We start from the raw sequence: 22,876 nt of genomic DNA, 5'->3' as shown, positions 1-22,876 counted from the left end.
TTAAAAACCGTTGCTAAATTTAGCGACATATAGCGTTAAACCGTTGCTAATTTTAAGCATGCGACGGTTTGATTTAAAACAGTCGCTATAATTAGCGACTATTTATTCAAACCCGTCGCTGATCTTATTTGAGCGACGGTTATTTTCAAACCGTCGCTAATTTTAGCGACGGTTGTTTGAAATTCCGTCGCTAAATTTGACAACATCTTCCTTTACCGTTGTTGTTTGTCCAAAAACCACGCTATTCGACAACGGTTTCTTAAAACCGTTGTCTATTTTCAAAAAAAACACGCTAATAGACAACGGTTCATAGAACCGTTGTCATTGACCCTAAAACCGTTCTCTTTGACCCCCCCAAAGACAACAGTTGTTTAAAACCGTTGTCTTTGGCCCCTCAAAGACAACGGTTTTAAAAAACCGTTGTCTTTGATCCCCAAAAGACAACGGTTTTGGCTAAAACCGTTGTTAAAAACTCTACGACAACGGTTTTGCACAAAAACCGTTGTCGTATGTGTGTTGTTGTATGGCGTTTTTCTTGTAGTGTGTTATCAAGACGAGACTCAGTCCTTGCCATCCACTTTCCCGACTCAGCAACAAACGTTCCCACTAAATCTTCAAATGAAGGCTTTCCTTCCCCCTTTGGTGTATTGAACCCCGGTGGAGGATTCAACACATTTTTATTATTTGCATAAGAAAAAATTTCGTGATTTCTTAATCCTGGATAATAAGTATTAGGGGTAGGGTTACCTCGATATCCTCCGAAACCTCCAAAAATTTTTGTTGTTGACGTAGTGAGCTTCTTCAGGAATAGATTGTTCTTCAGCAACAGTCGATGGACTCTCAGTTTCGGATGTGCTTACCTTATTCATCGCTGCTATTTGAGTGGTCAATGCAGATACCTGAGCAGTGAGTGACGTAATAGGATCCACAGCATAAACTCCAGCTGTCTTTTTTACTCCCGCCCTTTCAGACGGCCACTGGTAGCTATTTATCGTCATCTGTTCCAGCAAGTCGTAAGCTTGCTCGGGAGATATAGCAAAGATCGTGCCACCAGCTGCAACATCCATTGTTCCTCTTGTTTGCCCATTTAGACCGTTGTAGAATAATTCAATTTGCACCCAGTTTTCAAAACCATGGTTCGGGCACTTTCACAGCAACTCCTTGTATCTTTCCCATGCCTCGTACAATTGCTCAAAATCTGTTTGCCTGAAAGTGCTAATCTCAATCTTCAACTGTGCAGACTTTGCAGGGGGAAAGTACTTTGCCAGAAATTTCGTTGCCAGCTCCTGCAATGTCGTGATACTTCCCAAGGGAAGCGATTTGATCCATCCTCTTGCTTGATACCTGAGAGAAAACGAAAACAAACGCAGTCTAATAATATCATCAGGAACATTATTAATTTTTACCTTATCCGTTATTTCCAAGAAGGTCCTCAAATGAACGTGAGGATCAGAAGTGGCAGTCCCAGGAAACTGATTTTGCTGAATCATATTGATTAGAATAGGCTTCAGCTCGAAATTATTTGCGTTGATGGTCCCTCTTGAAATACCAGAGTAATGATTGTTGATCACTGGTCGGAAGTGATCTCTGATAGGAATGGCTTCTGGCGGGATGTGTCTGTTATTTTCTCTGTGTTCAGCCATTGCTTGGATCTCTTCTCGTCTTGCTTTTCTTAACTTTCTCGCAATTCTTTCGATCTCCGGGTCAAAAATCAGCAAGTCTGAGTTTTGCGATCTTAGCATACACTGTCAAGCAGGAAAAAATGAAAAACTTAATCAATATAAAATAAAATAAAAATAAAAACTCTAATTTAAAATCTAGACTAAATGGTAACAATACTGATATAAATTCAAATTTGACACTCCCCGGCAACGGCGCCAAAAACTTGTTGTGTGTTTTATTGATTGCTCGCAAGCGCACGACGTCAAGTTATAGTAAAATGTATTTGTGAGTGCAAGTGTCGATCCCACGAGGAGTGTGATAAAAATGTATATCAGTGCTCGTAATTAAAATAGTCTCAATTTTATTTAGAATAATCAATTAAAAGGCTGGTTCGTTTAAACAGTTCAATTATGAATAAATAATCAATCGAATTACCGAATGGAGAAATATCAATGATAGAAAATACCTAGAGGAGTGATTTCACTAAGTTTCTACGATATTTCTTCGGGGTTGGATTTTCTTTATGAGGTCCGGTTATTTAATGGCAAAGAACACTTACGTATTTTATTCCCCCTTTCTCAAGTGACAAATAAATTGTATCAATCAAACTTCGATTCAATTATTCCTAATAAAAATCTAAGTTTGGTAGATAAATGCAAACCATGTTCTTACCTAAGCCTCGCTAAAGTTATACGCCTTCCGAACGATATAAACATTCAACAATGTGCCTCTAATGATCTATAATCATAATCCCTCTCCCGAGTTGTAGAATTAATCAGACAACAAACAATTTATGGCCAGTAAATTGCAGTTAAATAAATATAGAGGACACAATTAAACAAATGGAATTCAATCATCAAAATATCCACGTCAAATCATTGTGTAGACAAAGCTACATCAACCTCTAGAATGGAAATGTAGTTCATCACGAAATCCAAGCGAAAACAAGACATATTCCTATTTATAGACATCGCTACACAATGAAAGACAGAAGCGAAGGAAAAGATAACAAATCCGAAGTGTCGTTTCTGTCCCCAGATCCGTCGTTCTTCGTATTTGTGATTGTTCTTCGCACTCTGAATATTCGTCTCGTGTATGCGCTCCGTTTCTCGCGTGGAATTCTTTATCAAATGATGGCTGTTCTCGTGACTTTCTCCAAAAGGCGGCTAACCCCTTCATCTGACCTAGCGGTGCGCATTTTATAACTTTCTGGAACGCCGCATGCGCGGTGGCGCGCAAGCTGCTGCTCCGATTCTTGTGTGTATGCGCGCGGGTGCGTGTGAAATGGCGCAGTGGCGCGCATCTCTTTGCACGTGTTTCGTATTTGCGCGCGCGCGGTGGCGCGCGAGATTTAGCTCGTGTGCTTCATCTTTGCGCGCGCCGCTGCGCGTTATGTTGCGCGACCGCGCGCGCACTTCTGTCGATCATCTTGCATATCCTTGCGCGCGGTTGCGCGTGATCTCGCACAGCTGCGCGCGAGGCTCTGTCCGTGTGTGTTGTTTTCGCACTTGTTTTCTTGGCTCAATTTCGTGTCCGCTTTTTTTTTTCTCCATTCCTGAAAATACAATAAAAAACAAACCAAAAACGCATAATTCTGTTCGAAACAAGCATAATTCAAAATGATATTTAATATAAATTAAGTGCAAATCTTGCACTTATCAATAATTCATAATAAAAGAAATGAACGATCGGCTATTACATTTATGATTTTCGTTTATGCTTTGGTTGTAAGGTCCAAAATATGATGATGTAATCCAACTACATGTAAATATAGGGAAAATGGAAATGACTAATTAAATGATTTTAATGGCATGAATTAATTATGATTCACATGATCAAATGTTTAAAAATTGGGTTTTTTGTTAGCATGCATAAAAATCTGTTTTAAAAGTTATTCGATTCGCGATCGAGGAACGGAGATCGATGACCATACAAGGAAAAATAAATTTTTTAATGATTATTTTTAATTGTTTAATGTGTGGTGTATTTTAATTGAAATTTTCCAAAATGGGTGTTTTTATATGCCGATTTGTATTTAAACTGACAATCGATTTTTGATAAAAAAAATAGGAACTTTTTGAGAACTCGGCTAATATTTTCACAATCATTCCTAAACAAAAAATTTTAAATATTAACTAATGAGCCTATTATATTAGGTTAATGGGCCTAAGCTTGAACCATGTGTTTTAATTAAAATATAAAGCCATCAAACCCTCCCCAAAACCCTCACAATCCACGCCCCTCACCCTAAAGAAATACTGGGAATCGCACCTCCCCAAGCACACGGCTACACACCCAATTTTGAAGGCAAGTGCACGAAAATTTGAAGGAAAAATTTAGCAAGGGTCCATCTCCGCCAATGTTCCTCGCATCGCCAAGTTGTTTTTGTGCGTAATAAATATAAAGGCATGCCTTAATCTTCTTTCAAACATCTTTCACACCATATTATGCATATTTAATTATGTTTGCATGAAGAATATGATGCACCACTTTTATTTTCGTTTTTATGGCTAAACATGCATAGAAGTAGAGTTTCTTCTATTGAAACTCTTCTTAATGATGCAAAAAAGGGGCTGCCATGGTCGGAGAACTTGAAGGGATGGTTTTCTACATGATTGAGGACCCTTAGGTGCATGATGGAAGGCTGGACAAGGAGGGCAACCAAGATGAACGAAAATTTGGGTTAATGGTAGGCTAGGGTTTCGGCTAGGAGTCCTTGAGAAGCATGGTACTTAGCTGATGTTATGAAGCATACAGGAGACCTAAAAGGGCTGTAGAATGGTCCTAGGGTGGCTACACAAGGTCTGGTTCAAGGGCAAGGGGCTAGGAATGAAGGGCAAGGTCGCGCGTATTGCTATGGGCGATCGGCTTTGAGGGCTGCGGCTTCTAAGAGTGTTAAGTTATGTCCAGTAGGGAACGTAGGGTGTGATCAAGATCTTAGGATGGTCAACTAGGGTCTGGACCGAGTGGTTAAGGGCTGGAGTCGAAGGATAGGTAGGGTGGTCAAGCTAGGGTTCGAACCTAGGGCAAGGAAAATCCAGTAGCTGTTCTAGGCTTGTTCAAGGGTTTTAATTGCCTTGTTTTGAGTTGTATATGATATAGTTAGGTGTTATTAAGATATGATTCAATTTTGGTTAAGTTTCGAGTCCATACGAGTCAAAATCAGGATGTACGTCTAAGTTTAAAAATGAATTGAGAAATTAGTCTAGAAGCCTCAGTTTACGTCTAATAAATATTTATGGGTGTATTTTAAGGTGATATGTTAAGTTTGGATGGATTTGGGCCGTCGTTTTGATGTATAAGGATATATTGAGAAAGTCGGGGTTTAACGGGCAAAACGGTTATTTTACACTTGAAAATTGTTAGACGTCCTGACAGTGCCCTGAATGCTGTAATAAATATTAAAATGTTTATTTTAAATTTTATGGAATTTTATGATGTAACAGAAAAATGATTTATGCATGCATGAATTTTTATAAGTGATGAAAATATGAAAGGTGAAAGGAGGTGAATTTATCGTGACTAATATGATGATCTGATGATACGATGATATGTAAGGCTAAGGCTCAGTTGATGGGTAAGAGTTTCGCTGATGTCTCCACTGCTCGGTACCATGGTAATACGTAGATAGATCCATCGACCTACAACTAACACGAAAGTCACAATTGAGGATCTGAATTCAATAAAAAAGAAACGTATACGTATATGTTGAAAGTAAATATGATATGATATGATGAAAGAAAATATGATATGATATGTTCAAAGGGAAACGCTAAAGTTTATATTCATGAAAAGCTATTTTATTAAAAGTATTTTCATCATTGCTTGTGAATATATATGTATTACTTGCTATCGTGATTAAGATTTGCTGAGTCAATAGACTCACTAGGTGTGATCGATGCAGGTGAGTATGAGATTGATGTTAATGGAGGTCTTGATGGTTGATCTTGTTGGACTGAATGTGCACATAACTCGAGGACCGTCGCTAGTTTTCCGCAAAAATTATGTTTAAGATTTAAGCTACTTTAAATATTTTATGACTTATGATGATTTTGAAATGTTTTTGATAAGATGTTAGAGTTTAGTTTATTTTTGAAATAATGCTAGGTTAGGTTGGTTGATGTTTTACGACCTTTTATGCTTTGAATTACTTTCATTTAGATTTTCAAATAATAGATGGTTGGTTTATTTTTAAATGCTTAGTGTTTCGGCCGAATGAATTAGAAAGAAAAAAATTCTAGTACTTTTTAAGTAAAACGATTAGTGGACGTTTCACTGGTGATGGCCAGAATTTTATATATTAGTTGGTGTTTTTTTTGTTAACCCGTAACTCCTCGATGATGTGACATTTTAAGATTTTGTGTAACTGCAATAATTTTTATCAATGATTGGATGAATTTTAAAACATCTAAAAAATGTGAGACGGATCTCTTATTTAGGTCATCCATGAAAAAGTACTTTTTTTATGCTAAGAGTATTACTTTCTATTGTGAATCTGGGTATCTTACCCGTCTCACAGATTATGATCCGCGAGACGATTTCACATGAGACTCATCTAAAAATTATCACTTAAAAAAGGTTTTCTAATGGACATTAAAATACCATTTACTAATCATAAATGTTTGACCTAAATGCACGTTATTTTGAGATTACCTTAACTTGAAAGAGATAATGCGAAATAATTTTCTTCCAAAATCATTTGTAAATTGTATCTCTTGATCTGTTGTGGGGACCCGGACGCTAATCACTTCTTAATCGTCATCAGGATCAATTTACTAATCAAGTAATTAGGGTCATAAATTTTTTTCTTTTTAATACGGAATGTAGTGAAATCAAACTAATATACAACTTGGTATAAAATAAAGTACAAGTCCTGTACCGTTTACAAACCAGTAAAACTTAATGTTCAACATCTATTTATCAAGTGTCACAACCCTATATATATATATCAAAGTCCGAAGTCTCCACTCTATCACGATCTCGCCTTATCTCCTGGACCCTGATCCTGTCCCACATGTTGTCATGTACACATACAAACAAGATAACAGCCACATAATTTCGGTGAGAATATAATCTCAGTATAAATCAACGAAACATGCAATCATATGATAAACATAAAAGCATGGATAGAAAACAACAATATATATCAAAAGCTGAACTATAATCAATATCAAACTGTCGACAATGCTCGTGACTCCACGACTCAGACTAGACTCAATCCTAGTCTAGGGATCCCGATTTTAAGATGTGGGTATTCCTATATCGACCAACAGTAATAGAAAAGATTCTAGTTCTATCCACGTCGATATAACCAAACATCCTGTGTTCTGACCTAACCGTCAGGGACTGTGGTCCTATCACCAATACACTATCTTGTGACATCGTGCAATGTGCCTGTGGCTATCCCGCCACTATCAGGTACTTCTGTCACAAGATTACTCGTCTAATGCATACTCCTATAACTCCAAAGAACAGGCATTTAATCAAATCAATAATCACAATAATAAAACATAATAACAAGTATGTGATTAGGGAAACTCAAGTACATCTTACTTGAGTTGACGTCCCAATACCACATTGACTTATACTTTTTTTCGTTCATAGTTTCGGTCAGGAATTCAAACTCTGTCAATCCCTCAATCTGGCACTGGCAATATCAATAATGTCATATCAATATACTGCCCAAATCGGTACCAATTTGATCAATAATTCAAAATTAACGGTATAACCGCACAATCCCGATATTCCGGTCAATACAACATCACCAGATAATAATTCCCTCAACTCATAATCACTACCGATACAATCTGATATCATATCTCAGTCAATTAACTTCAGAAAATCACAACAATTCCCTAATCGATCTGTTTCTAAATCTGACTTTGATTCAATGATGTCTAACATGCCAAGAACATCATATATGAATCTCATTCAATTCTGACAATATTATAATTTCAAAACATGTCCAAACGTAATAAAACTTACGTCCAGTTGTAGCCCACGTCGATAGGAACACAGTACCGAAGTCAGATTTCAGATCGAACGGACGGATTTCTCACAAAAGGCACAAGTATTTTTCTTAAACTTCCCTCGACCCTTTTCTCTCGTTTCTGAAGAATTGCATTGCTTGTATATATATATATATATAAATATATATATATATATACATCTCGTGCATGACAAGCTATGTGTCTTCTTTTTCCAATTGCACGTCTCGCGCTCGGGCAGACATAAAGTTCCGCCCGGGCCCGGAACTTACGGCCCTCGCATTATATCCCCTCGCGCTCGGGCGGTCAAAAACTTCCGCCCGGGCACGAGGTGTTTGAGTTTCCTTGTATTTTAACATAGGCGCTCGGGCGGTAAAACACTTCCGCCCGAGCACCAAACTCTCGGCCCTTACATTATTTGTTGAACATGGGCGCTCGGGCGGCCCTTTTCTTCCGCTCGGGCGCCAACAGTACTATACAAAATTGCATAATTCCTATATGATGCCCAATCTGGTCTCGGGATGATTTGTCTATAATCATATCAATTCATAATCAGTAAATCATATCAGATTACAATAATCAAATTCTCGGGCATTACATTCTCTCCCCCTAAGATCTGATTTCGTCCCCAAAATCTCAGGCATAAAAGCATATCAATAGGAAGGCATGTATTAAAAACTGAACAGAATTTTACATTAGTGAAATAACGCTGGGAACTCCTGTCTCATGTCTGATTCAGTCTCCCAGGTGGCTTCTTCAATGCCATGGCGAGTCCATTGAACTTTCACCAGAGGAATCATCTTCGTTCTGAGTTGTTTCTCCTTACGATCGATAATCCGGATCGGCTTTTCAATGTAACTCAGAGATTCATCTAGTTCGGTCTCGTCTGGTTGAATAATATGTGAATCGTCAGGGAGATACTTCCTCAGCATAGATACATGAAAAACATCATGTATCCCAGATAATGAAGGCGGCAAGGCGAGTCGATATGCACGATCTCCTATCTTTTCAAGAATTTCATATGGACCAACGTATCGTAGAGACAATTTCCCTTTCTTGCCAAATCGAACAACTCCTCGGAAAGGTGAAATCTTCAGGAATATACAGTCTCCAGTCTCAAATACCAACGGTCGTCGTTTTAGGTTGGCATATTTGGCATGTCGGTCCTTAGCTGCCTTCATTTTCTTCTGAATCAATTTCACTTTTTCAGTCATATCTTTGATCATATCAGGTCCAGTCTCAAGAACTTCAGAGATATCATCCCAATATAACGGGGATCTGCATTTTTTTCCGTACAAAGCCTTGAATGGAGCCATCTCAATACTCGTCTGATAGCTATTGTTGTACGAAAACTCGCAAAGTGGCAATGCATCTTGCTAGTTAGTGCTAAAATGAAGTACTACAGCTCTCAGCATATCTTCCCATGTCTGAGTCGTCAGCTCTGACTGTCCGTCAGTCTGTGGATGATATGCGGTATCAGATGTAACTTCATACCGAGAGCTTGCTGTAAACTCTGCCAGAAGTGCGAAGTAAACCGAGGATCACGGTCTGACACAATCGACTTCGACACTCCGTGCAGTCTGACCACCTCTTTGACGTAGATATCGGCCATCTGATCATATCGGTAGGTCATCTTGTATGGAATCAAACATGCAGATTTGGTCAGTCGATCAATCACCACCCAAATCGCATCACAACCTCGGGAGGAACGTGGCAACTGTGTCACAAAATCCATGGAAATGTGATCCCATTTCCATTCAGGAATCGACAAACTTTGTAATAGTCCTCCAGGTTTCTTCCTTTCAGCCTTCACCTGTTGGCAATTCAGACACCTGGAAACAAATTCTGCAACATCAGTCTTCATCTGTTTCCACCAATATTGTGTCTTCAAATCATTATACATTTTCCTGCCACCAGGATGAATGCTAAAACGACTGTTGTGCGCTTCTGTTAGTATTCGCTGTCTTAAATCCGAAGCATTCGGCACAACAAGATGATTATTCACATACAAAATACCATTTTGAACCTGATATTCCGATTGATGTCCAGCTATGACCATAGCAATCGACTTCTATATATTCTGATCAAATTTCTGAGCTGCTTTAATTCTCAAAATCAGCTCTGGTTCAGCTTGAATAGTATATAATCTCATAGGTCTCCGATCTGTCTCAAATACTAATCCAGACAAACAGCAGTCTTCAATCAAATTCGAAACACCCATAGTCGATAATGATAAAGAATATACCTTTCGACTCAGTGCATTAGCTGCTGCATTGGATTTCCCCGGATAGTATTTGATTTCACAATCGAAATCTTTAAGCAAATCAAGCCATCTTCGCTGCCTCATATTCAATTCAGACTGTGAAAACAGATATTTTAAGCTCTTGTGATCAGAATAGATCTCAAACTTCTCACCATACAAATAATGTCGCAATATTTTCAGTGCAAAGACAATGGCTGCCAATTCAAGATCATGAATTGGATAACGAGATTCATGGGGTTTCAGCTGTCTCGAGGCATAAGCAATTACATGCCCCCGCTGCATCAAAACACAACCCAATCCACGGCGAGATGCATCACAATAAACAACAAAATCACCAGTACCTGATGGTATTGTCAACACCGGAGCACTGGTCAATCGTTTTTTTAATTCAAGAAAACTGGTCTCACATTCTTCAGACCACACAAATGGAGCATTCTTCTGTTTCAACTGTGTAATCGGTTTGGCAATACTTGAAAAGTCTTTAATGAATCGACGATAATATCCTGCCAAACCCATAAAGCTGCGTATCTTTGGTACAGATGTCGGTCTCGGCCAAGAAATCACTGCCTCAACCTTACTGGGATCAACGGATATCCCGTCTCCGGATATAATATGCCCAAGAAATACCACTTGTTTCAACCAGAACTCGCATTTAGAAAGTTTAGCATACAGTTATCTGCCCTCAAAATTCTCAACACAGTTCTTAAATGCTCAGCATGCTCCATCACATTCTTTGAATAGATCAAAATATCATCGATGAATATAATCACAAAATCATCGAGATATTTCTGAAAGATACGGTTCATTAATCCCATTAATACCGCTGGTGCATTTGTCAAACCAAATGGCATGACAATAAATTCATAGTGTCCATACCTGGTTCTGAATGTTGTCTTTGAGATATCAGAATCCCTGACTCTCAGTTGATGGTATCCAGATCTCAGATCGATCTTGGAATACACCGAAGAACCCTGTAACTGATCAAATAAATCATCAATACGAGGCAATGGATATTTATTCTTTACCGTTGCCTTATTCAGTTGTCGGTAGTCGATAAAAAGTCTCATCGACCCATCCTTCTTCCTTACGAACAGTACTGGAGCACCCCAAGGAGATACACTCGGTCTGATATACCCCTTGGCCAGTAAATCCTCTAACTGTTCTTTCAATTCTTTCAACTCGATCGGTGCCATCCTGTACAGAGCCCTCGAAATCGGAACTGTTCCTGGCATCAACTCAATGCTGAAGTCTATCTCTCGAATCGGAGGTAATCCAGGAATCTCATCTGGAAAGACATCAGCAAACTCACACACCACTGGCAAGTCCGCCAATGATGGGCTCGACTTCAGTAAATCAACTGAATATACCAGGAATCCATCCGCTCTTTTCTGCAATAATCGAGTCATATTCATCGCAGATATCAAAGGAATTCTACCTCGAGAACCGTTACCGTAAAATTTCCACTCCTCAACCATTTCAGGTCTGAATCTCACTATCTTGTGGAAACAGTCAACTGTAGCTCGGTACTTGGTCAACATATCGATACCGATAATACAATCAAAATCAAATAAACCAAGCACAATACAATCTAACTCAATCGTATGCCCATCGTACTGCAGTATACAATATTTCACAGATTTCACCGATATCAAACATGTCCCTAACGGGGAAGAGACATACACTACCGCAGACAATGACTCAATAGGTAATGCATGACTCAATGCAAACCTCTCAGAAATAAAAGTATGCGATGCACCAGTATCAATCAATACGTATGCAGGATAACCAGAAATAAAACAGTTACCTGCCACAACATCATCAGGTGCATCCTGTGTCTGCTCCTCGGTCAAAGCAAAAACTCGGGCATGCTGTCTAGGAGACTAGCTCACTGTCTGGCTTCCTCCTGGCCTTTGCTGTGACTGAGTAGACGGTGCTGGCTGAAAAGAATGAACAACAGATGGTCGTCTACCTATCTGAGCCACTGATCCAGATGACTCTGCTGCCTGGGATCCCTGGGCACCTCTCTGTGGACACACTCAAGCAAAGTGTCCTTGTTGTTTGCAAATACGGCAGCTGCCAAACACTCCTCGGCACTGCTCAGTGGGATGCTTCCCTCCACAAGTATTGCAAATAGGCCCAGTATAGCTGTGTCTCTGTCGAGGACTCCCAGAGCTAGAAGAACTGCTTCCGGACTTCTTGAACTGCTTCCCTTTAGCCTTCAAAAAATCCTTCTTCCTGCTACTGCTGCTGCCACCTTCAAATTGAGGAGGTGGTTGTTGTGGTCCCGATGCCGGAAGCACAAACGAAGCTCCTCTCTGTCTCATTAGACCGGCTTCGGCTCCCTTGGCTCTGCTCAGGGCGTCGGTAAAATTGTTCAGTCTTCCAGTGTTTACCAACGTAAATATTTCCATATTTAGGCCATTTATGAACTGGTCCGCAACGGCCTCATCATGTTCAGCCACATGTGGAGCAAATCGTAACAGTGAAGAGAACTCGGCCACATATTCCTCAATGTTAAGCTGGCCCTATCTCAAATTAGCAAATTCGGCTCCCTTGTCCTTTCTGTAAGACACTGGAAAGAACCTCTGATAGAATTCAGTTTTAAATACATTCCAGGTAATGATCATACCTCGGTGTTCCAATGCCCGTTTTTTTGTGATCCACAAGTTTTTAGCAACGTCGTGTAACTGGAGTCTTATAAACTTCACCCTCAGCTCATCAGTATACTCTAAAGATTCGAACATCATGTCAATATCGTCCAACCAACTCTCACACTCCACGGAATTCTCCGTACCCCTCAAAGTCGGTGGATGGAAAGACTGAAACCTTTTTAACAATGTCTCCATTGGAGTGGCTGTGACGTCCATTGGAGGATTGGACGTGCTACCCTGTTCCGGTACTCTTCTCGGAGGCATATCTGAAACTCAAAAGGGTTAGTAAACCAATTACAACTGATCAGTTTCAATCCTCCTCGGATCATCTTACAGCTGATCCATTCCAGATAATACAAAATACCATATCAAAATCAGATATTTCAGGTAAACATGTATTAAAACAATAAATCATGCTAGCAATCCGAACCAGGGAAGAAAACCTCAATCTACCCCGCTCACTAGCTCCTATCTCAGTCTCAAGGCTCTGATACCACCTGTTGTGGGGACCCGGACGGTAATAACTTCTTAATCGTCATCAGGATCAATTTACTAATCAAGTAATTAGGGTCATAAAATTTTTTCTTTTTAATGCGGAATGTAGTTAAATCAAACTAATATACAACTCGGTATAAAATAAAGTACAAGTCCTGTACCGTTTACAAACCAGTAAAAACTAAGGTTCAACATCTATTTATCAAGTGTCACAACCCTATATATATATATATATATCAAAGTCCGAAGTCTCCACTCCATCACGATCTCGCCTCATCTCTTGGACCCTGATCCTGTCCCACCTGTTGTCATGTACACATACAAACAAGACAACAGGCGGATAATTCCGGTGAGAATATAATCCCGGTATAAATTAACGAAACATGCAATCATATGATAAACATAAAAGCATGGATAGAAAATAGCAATATATATCAAAAGCTGAAATATAATCAATATCAAACTGTCGACAATGCTCGTGACTCCACGACTCAGAATAGACTCAATCCTAGTCTAGGGATCCCGGTTTCCAGATGTGGGTATTCATATATCGACCAACAGTAATAGAAAAGACTTTAGTTCTATCCACGTCGATATAACCAAACATCCAGTGTCCTGATCTAACCGTCATGGACCGTGGCAATGTGCCCGTGGCTATCCCGCCACTATCAGGTACTTCTGTCACAAGATTACTCGTCTAATGCATGCTCCTATAACTCCAAAGAACAGGCATTTAATCAAATCAATAATCACAATAATAAAACATAATAACAAGTATGTGATTTAGGAAAACTCAAGTACATTCTACTTGAGTTGATGTCCCAATACCACATTGACTTATACCTTTTGTTCGTAGTTTCGGTCTGGAATTCAAACTCTATCAATCCCCCAATCTCGTACTGGCAATATCAATAATGTCATATCAATATACTGCCCAAATCGGTACCAATTTGATCAATAATTCAAAATTAACGGTATAATCGCACAATCCCGATATTCCGGTCAATACAACATCACCAGATAATAATTCCCTCAACTCATAATCACTACCGATACAATCTGATATCATATCTCAGTCAATTAACTTCAGAAAATCATAAAAATTCCCTAATCGATCTGTTTCTAAATCTGACTTTGATTCTATGATGTCTAACATGCCAAGAACATCATATATGAATCCCATTCAATTCTGACAATATCATAATTTCAAAACATGTCCAAACGCAATAAAACTTACGTCCAGTTGTAGCCCGCGTCGATAGGAACACAGTACTGATGTCAGATTTCAGATCGAACAGACGGATTTCTCACAAAAGACACAAGGATTTTTCTTAAACTTCCCTCGACCCTTTTCTCTCGTTTCTGAAGAATTGCGTTGCTTGTATATATATATATATATATATATATATATATATATATACATCTCGTGCATGACAAGCTACGTGTCTTCTTTTTCCAATTGCACGTCTCCCGCTCGGGCGGACATAAAGTTCCGCCCGGGCGCGGAACTTACGGCCCTCGCATTATATCCCCTCGCGCTCGGGCGGTCACAAACTTCCTCCCGGGCGCGAGGTGTTCGGGTTTCCTTGTATTTTAACATAGGCGCTCGGGCGGTAAAACACTTCCGCCGGGGCTCCAAACTCTCGCCCCTTACATTATTTGTTGAACAAGGGCGCTCGGGCGCCAACAATACTGTACAAAATTGCATAATTCCAATACGTTGCTCAATTTGGTCTCGGGATGATTTGTCTATAATCATATCAATTCATAATCAGTAAATCATATCAGATTACAATACTCAAATTCTCGGGCATTACATCCGTCTTCTTAAAATTCAAATAAGAGAGCCCAAGAAAATTAAAAGAGAGATTTAAAAGGGTTTCAAATAGACATTAAATTACCCTCATGAGTAATCAGAAATTTTGACAATCAATGCATGCAATTCGAGATTTCCATAATTTGAAAGTGTTAATGCATGGTATAATTCTGTCAAAAGCATCTGATGTATAATTTTTCTCTTTGGATGCCTTATTTGAATTATAAATTTTAAAAATAATGCAGTGTTGTATATTATATTGGAAACCAAATTTTTATTCTGTTTATCTTACTAAATTTATGCACTTCAAAATTGAATTAAATGACTCCTCTTTACATCACCATCTGTGAGTTGAATCCTTCCAAGATGCAATGGATGTTTAAACTTGGATTTGTTCGTTGTTATGAACTGTTTATACATGGAAACAACGAGAACAATGAGACATTAAGTTTGGAGTCTGTCTTTTCTGATCAAGAAGTAAAAAAATATTATTCCCCTATTTGTACAAAATTTTAATTATTACGCATTTGCTAATATGATAATTTTCATCTTTATTACAAATTTCACGGATATATGGTGTATAAAATGTTACGTAATGGAAATGATTAAACCAATTGTAAATGAATCATCTTATTAGAAGACAACTTGTAAAACTTATTGACATTGTTTTGGAATACACATAATAGATGTTAATAAAATAACTCTTATGATTTATACATAATTTACTTATAATCAAATATTTCGTTTTTCTTTTAGAAATAATAGGCTATTGTGTACATTATGGAGAGATTTTATGAATAAAATCATAACCTATTTGGATAAAGCTATTGATGAAAAAATTATTGTTATCCTTCAAATGTATCAAACACGTACCATGTTGTTAGGATCGGTTCTAACACCTGCGAGGGTGCTTCAAACACAATATTCTATATGAGCTTCAATAGCTCATGTTCAAAGAATGTAAACAACGATGAATTAAATCGAATTGGTTCTTAAACCAAGCGGAAGCCACTCGAAATAATCATTCTTTAAGAAAGCTGACTAATTTGAAAGACTTTTAACTTATGTAAACTGAATAACTGAAATAAAGGGTATCGGTTATTGCATATATCAGTTCAATTATGGTGAGAACTGAACTGATAAAAGTTCGAACCGATCAAATCAGTTTGAAAACAATAGTTAAATAGTTAAGTACACAAGATATATTTATGGATGTTCGGATACTTCAACTGCTATCACCTCGGGTAGGATCCACTTGAAGATTTTGATTTATACAACATCTTGTACAAACCCACTCAGCTTAGGTCTTACACCACTGCCTAACTGAACTCCTAGCCTAGACTGGAGGCATAATTTTCCAGCCAACACTTGTTTAACATCTATCTGTTAAAGACTACACACACAAGTTTAACGTCTTTGTGCAAGACTCACTCAACTTATCAATACGCTCAATTTTCTGTATGTGAGTGATGGTGTGTGTGTGTGAGAGATAGAACTGATATATGAACGCAAAATAAAAGTGTTCTCACACTGAATATTTTGCTTCTAAACTAAGCTGTTGGCATGCCCTATTTTTCTCTTCTTCTCTGATATTCACACACTTTGTTGATGGTCTTTATCTTATATTTATAGAGGCTTCGAGACCGTTCATCAAGACTCATCCAATTTGTCAGTTGCAGTTTGAATCCATTCCTCGATATTTGTGTCTTGTCCTTTCTAACAATCATTCTGGAACGTCTTGACTTTAAGCTCTGCTGCAATGGCCATTATTGTACTTTAACTAGATAATTACTTTTCTTAAATTTTCACAACTGGTTTCCATTGAGATAAGCTTTTTGTGTTTTGCAAACTGATCAGTTTCTAACTGATGCTTTGAACCGATCAGTTGAACTGGTTTGGTGAAATCAGTTGGTTCGTCAGCTGAACTGATTTCACCGCTTCAGTTGAACTAGTCAGCTGGGCTCTTCATCAGTTGAGCTCTTCATCAGCTGACCGAGCTTCTAAAGGTCTTCTGCTGAATTACCTATCAGTTGGACAATCAATTGAATTGGTTCAGTTTGAGCAACCAGTTGATGTTTTTCAGTTTGTGTCTCGATAGCTTCAGTTTAGGCTCGATAGCTTTAAGCGCACTTATGTAAATTTATTAGAAACAAAATTATAAGTTTTATTAATATCAAAATCAAGATTGCGAACATGAAATGTTCCAACGCATATCACAAAATTGTTTGTGAATGGGGTTTTAGATGGAGTTACTGAATTTTGAAAAAAATATTTCTGTTAATTTTATTGAATTTGGTTTAAAAATATTTATTGATCACATATTAAAAAATAATAATATATATAACTTCTCGGAAATTAAAGAATTAAATATGTATTTAGGTTGGTGGTCGACATCAATACACTAAATATGATAAGTACCATGTCATTGTCTTAGGATAACACAATCTAAAATATGATATATGATATTGATTATAAGTCAAAAAAATTAATCGACATATATTGTATTTAAGAAAGTTTTTCAAAATTAGTGAAAAAATATTTTCTTATTTTTTTTATTATATTATTTTCTTACCGTTTAAATATCTATTCATTTTTATAATAATTAATTTTTAATAATATCATCTCGTACATCGCACGTGTGAAATACTAGTATTGAATCAAAGGTAAAAATCATGGCTTAAAATTGATTGGGTGAAAAGAAACAACGATGATTAGTTATGTTTTTGCCATTGGTATTATTGATGATTATTTCGTTTATTTTTGTCGGTTTTGTTTCATTTTCTTTTCCAAGTTCTAATAATAATAATAATTTCTAAAAGCGCAAACATATAAACATTCGAAGGATTCTTACGTTTAATTTTCCACCTTTGACGAAATTGAAGAGCTTCGTTTTTCCCCCAATTCCAGAACCCTGATTCCTCCGCCCAATCTCCAGATTCTTCCGAAATCCGTGAATCCTAAAGCCACTGATCATGTTGTTATCCCCAGGTCACTCTCCTCGCCACATCTCCACCCCTTCACCGGCGCCTTCCGATCATAACCCAAACCCTGATAGCTCACTTGTTTCTGCGTCTTCGAATTTACCCACCCGCAAGCGGTTGCGCAGCCCCGCGGTTTTAGATGAGGACACCTATGTAGCCGCCATCGAGAAGATCATTGAGCGAGATTTCTTCCCAGACATACCCAAATTGCGTGATCGCCTCGACTGGTTGCAGGCTATTCGTACACAGGACCCCGTGCTTATCCGCGACGCTCAGCTGAAGATTCTTGAGCGCCGTCGAAGGAGAAAAGGTGGAGAACCCTCCACGGTTGATGTGTCCCTCCGCATTGCCACGCCAGGTTCGTCCTTATTCCGGAATACTTCTGTTACTCCCTGCGTTAACAGCGAGCGCAAGGGTGATGATGTTAATGATGAACGCGATGCTATTGTTGAGGGAGAGGATGGAGTGGATGTTTCTTTGCCACTTGATGAGTTCTTTCGAAAGTACACGAGCGAGGATAATGAGAGCTTTTTGAGGATTCTGGAGAGAGTTAATAGGAAGAGGAAGGAAAAGTATGAATATTTGTTAGAAGGAGAAAAAACCGAGGGTGTTCAGGAGAATAGTTCGATTGAGGATGGAAACAAACGGGAGAAAACTAGTACTGATGGGTATGGCACATCGGATCAGCCAGTGAGCACGTTGGAAGGTTGGAAATACACGGCCAAGAATTTACTTATGTATCATCCAGCTGACAGAGGGGAAGCTCCCTTGACTCCCGAGGAAAGAGCACTGCGGTTGGAGGGTATGACTAAGGAGATTAACAGGTCCAATACACGTTTCCAAACCAAAACTGCTGGTTTTACTTCATTGCTGAATGAAGAGAATTTTTCCATGCTTTACACCCCTATGGCTGGGACGACCCCGGTTCCTATGTCGAGTAGAGACAGTGATAAGGTGAAGAAGTATGATTTGGATGATTTGAGGAAAACCCCTGACAGATTTTATGTGGAGTCTGAGAAGAAAGCAGACAATGGATATAGTTTCTTGAAAACGCCATCACCTGCTCCAGGATTGGATGAGTCACCATTCATAACCTGGGGAGAGATTGAGGGGACACCATTGAGATTAGAGCCAGAGGAAACACCTATAGATATTGGGGGTAGTGGGGATGGTCCACAATTCAAGATTCCGATGCCTCCTTCTAGGGATGTTAAGGCACATTCTTTGTCAAGGGAGGCTGCAAGGAAACTGAGGGAGAGGTCAAAGATGTATCAGAAACCACCATTGCCTTCCCCAGTCAGGGGGGGAAGTGTGAGTCCAAGCGCACGCGTACTTTCACCTGCTGCCCAGAAATTTATGAGGAAGGCCATTGCCAAATCTTCTCGATCTATTGATGAATCTTTGAGAGCCAGTTATCGTAGTGGAAGCCCTGGACTAAATACTCCTAAAAGTGGCAGGAGTCTTTCTAGATTGGGAAGAGAGAACAGTGTAGCTTCCCGATCCCCTTCTGTTAGAGACGGCTCGAGGTCACCCTGGTGATTTGCCCATTCCATCAGCAATTCTATTATTAGTTATTTGTACCGTATAAGAAATAGTTTCTGATTGGAATTGTCACATGAAACAAATATCAAGATATTGAAGTTTTTATGGTGTCTTCTTTTGTTCATTATCCTGGATTCCTGTTTTCTTATTTTTCTTTTATTCCACATCCCCCATCACGCATGAAATGTTGACACATTGTTTCTATAGATTATAACTTTTCAAAATCATGTTAATTTCAGCGGAGGAAAAGAAGAATGAGTTTGCTTGAAAGTTTTTTTTATTGATACCCAAATGCATTTGACTGGAGTACCATTTTGTTGGTTTCCTTTGAGACGAGACTATATTAAATGTAAATATGTAATATTTTGGTTATGCCGTAACTCGTCATAAAATCAGGGAATGCGTTGTTCTTCTATACTTGGTGCAAAGAAGATAAATTTGATGTGCATAGATGAAGATAACTTTTTTTGTGTTTGGTTGTTTTGTTTGTCATCGCTTATTGAGCCTGCTAAAGTAATTGATTAATAGAGTGGTAGAAAAGTGAAGGGATTAGTTAAATTGTAGTCTGGTGGGTTAATTAGTTTTTTGTTTGGTACCCATGACAGTTAATAATTAATACCGAGATATGATAAAATGCAGGTTTAAGAAGTGGCAGGATGTCAAATATTAATCAAATACGTTCTTAATATATGAAGCAGACAAAAAATGAATTGTGTTTGTTTGGGGAGTGGAGGTGTTTCCAATTTTTTTTGGAATTTATTGATTATAGTGTGCCAGCATTTAAAACGTTGCTGGAACCTTAGAATATGCATATCGCGTAGATTTCTTAAAGATGGATTGGAATTGGCTGTTTTAAGTTTTTGGGATACTAGTGGTGTGATCAATTGTGTCTTAAAATACTAATATTTTAATATTCGCGGAAAAAATTAAATTTTTTTATATTAATTATTATAAATATAACTTGTAGAAAAAATTAAATGTCACCACATATACTAAAATAAAATTAATATTAAAACTCCATTTTAAATCTGACATCCACCAACTTCGAAAAATCTAAAATAATATAAAAATTCTCAACTTATTAGTCACCAAACTTAATATGCGTAAATGAAATTCTCGTAAACTACAGGTCCTCGGGTTTACACTGCCACTGGCCCGAGCTTGCTCACTGGTCACCGCCTCCCGTCTCCTCAACTACATTATTTGCATCGATCAAGTCTAGTGAGCCTAATTATTTCGCATGCATAAACCGTGAATAACAAGTAATACGTAATAAAATCTATTCAATTTAAACACAGCTCGTACATAGTATAATATAAGCATAAATACGTATAATGCTACTTTCCTGCATAAACATTTTAATAAAATCATATTTTTATACTCGTAATAATAATCATAATCGTAAATCAATTTACGTAGAGTTCTATTCAATGCAAGTGACCCATAACATAAATAGTATGATAAAACTAACCACACTACTGGGCAAGATCACCACAGTCCCTGGACTAGATGTCCACTCCCTAACATAACATAATTCCACCGAAGAGGTTGGAGACGTCTCCGGACACGTTCTCCGGCTTCCAAACCAGTAACATAATTTGACAACAAGACAAATCGCATACCTCAAAAGTAATTATTTTCCACGTCATACATACTTACAAACATCGTGAACCTAGTTGAATCGTCCTTGGACATGCTACCCTAACACACTAAAATTTATACCTGAAACAGCCCCTAAGGCGCATTCAAACATACGACCTGAATTAAATAGAACCACTTAGGACGTACCACTCGACTCGGAACTCGACTCATACATAAAATACATCATAACCTACTACCCAATGCCCTAAACCAGCCCTGAACCATAACCAAACCCCGTACCATTGTTAACGAACAATATAGATACAAGCTGCACAAAGAGTGACACTATGACTCTTATGCATTTCGAATGAATTCCTATCGAATTTAACTTGAACCAAGCTATAGACTCGACCCTCAGACATCACTTAAGCCTCTGATCCAGCCCGTGCCAGCCCATAACGCACCACAGCCCATTAAACCACAAAAAACCATGAGACCTAGTTGCGCCTAAGCCCTACGTGTGCAAGCTGACGTTCACGACTCCAACAACTATTTCCACCCAACTGGACCCTAACCAACCCATACCAAGCCTACCCTGGAACACTAAGACCCCGTCTAGACCCTAGCCATGAGCCTTGATCTAGCCTACAGCCAAAGCCGACGTGAACATGCGATAAAGCCCCTTATGTGCGCGGTTGTGTGCTTTCTTTGTTTCCTACTGTCCAGCAGCCTCTTTGAAACGTCTGCTGTTTAAGATATGCTACAAAAAAAATTTTAAAGCTACTACTCGTAATTTATATTTAAATACATGCATGCAATACTGCTGAAAATTCACATTTTTAAAATATGAGTAATCAACTAGCAAGTAAAATACTGCAATTAAAAATCCATAACAAATCGTCATCCCCAAGCTCACGTTTTAAAAATGTTTCAAATATGAAATATGTGTAAAGTTTATGCCAACCATTAACATATAAAAACGATAGCGTATAAAGACTCATGCATAATCATAACGATTATGCAAGCTGACGTTCACGACTCCAACAACTATTTCCACCCAACTGGACCCTAACCAACCCATACCAAGCCTACCCTGGAACACTAAGACCCCGTCTAGACCCTAGCCATGAGCCTTGATCTAGCCTACAGCCAAAGCCGACGTGAACATGCGATAAAGCCCCTTATGTGCGCGGTTGTGTGCTTTCTTTGTTTCCTACTGTCCAGCAGCCTCTTTGAAACGTCTGCTGTTTAAGATATGCTACAAAAAAAATTTTAAAGCTACTACTCGTAATTTATATTTAAATACATGCATGCAATACTGCTGAAAATTCACATTTTTAAAATATGAGTAATCAACTACCAAGTAAAATACTGCAATTAAAAATCCATAACAAATCGTCATCCCCAAGCTCACGTTTTAAAAATGTTTCAAATATGAAATATGTGTAAAGTTTATGCCAACCATTAACATATAAAAACGATAGCGTATAAAGACTCATGCATAATCATATGCTCACCTGCCTCATTGACACTCAGTGAGTCTAAAGACTCAACACACCTATAACATTATAGCAAGTACATATACATAACAAGAAACAATGAAAGGTACTGTAATGAAAATACATTTCATGATCGTAAAAGTCTCATGCATAATCATAACGATTCAAAGCATAAATATTTTCATAACATATCACATCATATCAACATATACGTGTTCGTTTTTCTTAATTTTAATTCCGTTCATTAGTTGTGACTTTCGTATCATCGTGTCAGTCGATGGATCCATCTACGTGTAACCGTGGTACCCTGCGGCGAGGACATCAGCGACAACATTACCCGTCCACTGAGCCCTGGCCTTACATTTAATCGTGTCATCGAATTATTCACAACTAACTCTC

At 38.3% G+C, this 22,876-nt stretch overlaps 1 protein-coding gene across 1 annotated transcript; it reads left to right on the top strand.

Annotated features, from left to right (window-relative positions):
- Positions 1–17,709: 17,709 nt before the first annotated feature.
- Positions 17,710–19,521, top strand: LOC140814631 (uncharacterized). Its single transcript, XM_073173672.1, has one exon. The coding sequence runs from the start codon at positions 17,847–17,849 to the stop codon at positions 19,392–19,394; it is 1,548 nt and encodes a 515-aa protein (XP_073029773.1). The 5' UTR covers positions 17,710–17,846; the 3' UTR covers positions 19,395–19,521.
- The last annotated feature ends 3,355 nt before the right edge of the window (positions 19,522–22,876 follow it).

The sequence above is a fragment of the Primulina eburnea genome, chromosome 15, assembly GCF_022965805.1.
Source record: "Primulina eburnea isolate SZY01 chromosome 15, ASM2296580v1, whole genome shotgun sequence".
In the NCBI taxonomy this organism is placed as follows: Eukaryota; Viridiplantae; Streptophyta; class Magnoliopsida; order Lamiales; family Gesneriaceae; genus Primulina; species Primulina eburnea.
Note: the sequence above shows the minus strand (reverse complement) of the source record. Positions and strands in the feature narration are given on the sequence as shown.